General features: G+C 43.6%; 1 protein-coding gene across 1 annotated transcript; it reads left to right on the forward strand.

The window, feature by feature from the left end:
- The first annotated feature begins 1,111 nt into the window (after window positions 1-1,111).
- On the forward strand, window positions 1,112-3,393 carry LOC135985016 (general transcription factor II-I repeat domain-containing protein 2A-like). The gene is given in 3 exon segments (XM_065627937.1): window positions 1,112-1,739; window positions 1,742-2,623; window positions 3,092-3,393. Coding segments are annotated over 3 exon segments (1,812 nt in total).
- The last annotated feature ends 282 nt before the right edge of the window (window positions 3,394-3,675 follow it).

Genomic DNA, 3,675 nt, shown 5'->3' on the forward strand with positions numbered 1-3,675 from the left:
GGAGAACGATAGTAGCTGCAGTGGCAGCTGCAGGAGAGTGTTGAGCCAGTGCAAGAAGAGTAATAGGTGAAACTGATGTTGGACACTAGTAACTGCCTTGGGGCATTGAAAGACAAGAAAGACAAGAATTAAACAGGGGGGGTGAGGGGGAGTGTGGATAGTGAAAGGTACAGCAGGGCACTTAAAAGGATACTCTCAACTAGGCAAACATTTCATTTAATTTTTAAATAAATTAGCCAGACACATGAACTTTGGCAATTACACGTCATTTTAAAAAGTACCTGTAAAAAGATATTTTATGACCGGCAGCCAAGGTCCCACTCATGAATTCTATACTGTTTTCCAGGGATATGGCCAGCTCTGCTGTCCGGCAGCCGTGGCCATGCTTGCTCAATGACATGCTTCCACTTTTATATTAATTGGCCAGGACTGTGGGAGTATGCCTAACTAGGACAGGTGGCTTGGCTCCCTGCACGGAAACCTCCGCCCTGCATCATTCAAGATAACAGAATGGCTCTGGGGCACGAGCAGTAGGCAGGCATAGTCCTGCAGTCCCAGCCACTTGCTAAAGTTCATGTATCTGGCTAATTTATCAAATGAAATGTGACCACCTAGTTGGAAATACCCCTTTAAGGTGGGATGGCTTGAGCAGCTGAGGAAAGAAGCAAAGAGCCTGCTAGGTTTTGTAACGGTGAAATGAAGTGAATATCTCTACTGAGGGGAGTGAGGTGGGGGGATGGAATATGGAGAATGCTCCTCATGAGGGGAGGTTATAAGAAGAATGTCAGTATGCACGTCCACTCTCAAAGGAACATTGTCCTTAATTCAACCATGGAAGAATGAGGAGAACGTTCATGCTGGGGAACATCATTAAGGATAATGTTGCTGTCCAAGGAACTGGCGATGCGGGAATAAGGAAAATGTTATTGGGATAGATGGAGGGGTAGAATTGATGGTGAGTGACTGCTGTTTATGGGGAAGGGGGTCTGAAGGAAAGATGAGCCTGTATGAGAGGGCCTGACTATTATTCAACCTGGTCCTAAAGGACATCTTGGTCTTTCTCTTAGGTTGCACACCATACCATCTTCAGTAGAACAATTTGAATTCCAAAATGTCCAGTAAAAGAAAGATTGATCCAGAAGGAAGGCAATTTAATGATAGATGGGAAAGCAAATACATGTTTATGTTTCAGGGAGAAAAACCAGTATGTCTTTTGTGTTATGAGACAGTGTCAGTGATAAAGGAGTACAATGTACGTCAGCGTTTCAAAACCAAACACGGAACTAAATCTGCTAAATTTAGCCTCCAAGAAAAACAACAATTGGTGCAAGAATTAAAAGGCAGATTGCAATCACAGAAGAATATGTTCACCAAAGCTATAGCCAAAAATGATGCAGCAGTGAAAGCTAGCTTTATCGTGGCTGAAGAAACCGCTCGAGCTTCAAAGTGTTTTTCAGAGGGTGCATTTTGGAAGCAGTGCATGCTAAAGGCGTGTGAGCAGGTGTGCCCCAATCAAATACAGACTTTTAAGAATGTCAGTTTGTCAAGAAACACCATCACAAACCATGTTAAGGAACTAGCAGGAAACCTGACAACACAGCTAGCCAAAGAGGCATGCAGTTACCTGGCTTTTTCATTAGCTGTTGATGACAGCACAGACAATATGGATACAGTGCATCTATCCATTTTTATGAGAGGTGTGAAGGCAGACTTGTCTGTCACTGAGAAGCGGATGTAATTGCCGTACATGGGATGACAACAGGGAAGGACATTTTTGATGCAGTGGAGAAGTCCATAAGGAATCATAAATTACCCTGGGAAAAGCTGGTGGCGCTAACTGCCGACGGTGCACCTGCAATGTGTGGAGAAAAAACAGGCTTGGTTGGACTAATGAAGGAGAAAATGCAAAACAGTAACTGTGACACACCTCTGATAACGTATCATTGCACTACTCATCAAGAAGATCTGTGTGGAAAGGTTCTGGAATTGGATAATATTATGATCACATTCATGAAAACAGTGAACTTCATTCGGGTGCATAGCTTGAATCATCGCCAGTTCCAAGTGTTTTTACAGGAAATGGACTCGGAGCATGAAGACGTGCCATACCATATAGAAGTAAGGTGGCTGAGCAGGAGCGCAGTCCTCAAACGATTTTTTGAGCTTAGAGAAGAAATCGCACTTTCCATGCCAAGTTAAGGAAAATCCTCGCCTGAGCTGTCAGATCCAAACTGCCTGTGTGACTTTGCTATGTTATGTGACATAACCGAGCATCTTGCCCAACTGAGTCAAAAGCTGCAGGGGTGCAAACAAGTCATCATGCAGATGTCCAACATGATCATAGCTTCCCAGTGTAAACTTCACCTATGGATGTCCCAAGTGGACACGGACAATCTTGCCCACTTTCCTGTTTGTCAGAGCATCTCAGCCTCAGTTCTCTGTGCTTTTTCATGCATTTAGTTGGCTACCAAATTGAGCTGGTTAGTTGATGAATTTGATTGGCGCTTCTCAGACTTTAGAAGACAGCACTCAAACTTTGCCATCTTTGTCAACCCTTTCACCGCTGACGTCAACAGTGCACCCCATAACCTTCAGATGAAGTTAATTGATATTCAAAATGATAGTGGCTGTGTACACACACACAGGCACATTGCAAGAAGAGCCAGAGGCCATGAATGCATTGCAAAGAGCAAGATTTATTTTAGTTACCTCTCTACTGGGGGATCTCCGAAGTCGCACCTGAGCTCTCAGGCAGAGGTGACACAAGGGGGACGCAGGCGCTGGTAAGTTCAGCCCTGCTGGAAGATCACTGCACCTGCTGAGCTCGTCTGGATTTCAAGGCTTCAGTCAGGCGCAGCCTCCTGCTCTTTCTCACAACAAAGCAGGAATCTCAGACATAGTAATAAGGTGCCTAGAGTTTCTCACAGGCCTATGTTATCTAACACAGAGGTTCTACTCATCAAGCACACAAGGTCAGTAAAACAATTAGTGTGATGTATGTGCTTTTTCTACAGATGGGTGCAAGTCACTTGAGCATATTTACATTTAACTAACCTCCTCACCAAATCTTCCACTACGTTCCCATACAGTGGCCTGAGAGCAAAGTTCAAGGTTGTTAAAATTGAGGACTTTTACCATCTACTACTACCCCCTGCTTTGATGCCACAGCTCTGATTTCACGCTGCCCATATTCTGTCAATGTTTGGAAGCACTTATCTGTGCGAGCACATGTTTCCAGTACTGAATCTAAACAAAACTAAGCACAGATCACGCATCACCAATGACAACCTCAATGCTGTTTTACGAATTGCTACAGCACAAGACCAGAAATCAGACACAGACACACTGACCTCGGGAAAACAGTGTCAGACATCCAGCCAGAAAACAAAATAGGTAAGCCTAAAACCTGAATTTGAATACATTTGAATTGCTGTGCTTGTATTTTGCTTTGTGTTTGTTGTTATTCTCCAAAAATGATCAATGGATGAGGATGGTGTGTGACATGCAGGTGTCTCAGGTTATTTAACAATTGCAACGGTAATACTGTATAAATGTAACTAATCCTTAACAGCTCGCTTAACTGTTAATGAGTAGTTACATTTATACAGTCCTAAACTTACATTCAGTGCTTTGAAGGCAACCATGAGGCTGATGTGGCCCCTGGTGAAAATGAGT

The sequence above is a fragment of the Caloenas nicobarica genome, chromosome 2 (assembly GCF_036013445.1).
Source record: "Caloenas nicobarica isolate bCalNic1 chromosome 2, bCalNic1.hap1, whole genome shotgun sequence".
Classification (NCBI taxonomy): domain Eukaryota; kingdom Metazoa; phylum Chordata; class Aves; order Columbiformes; family Columbidae; genus Caloenas; species Caloenas nicobarica.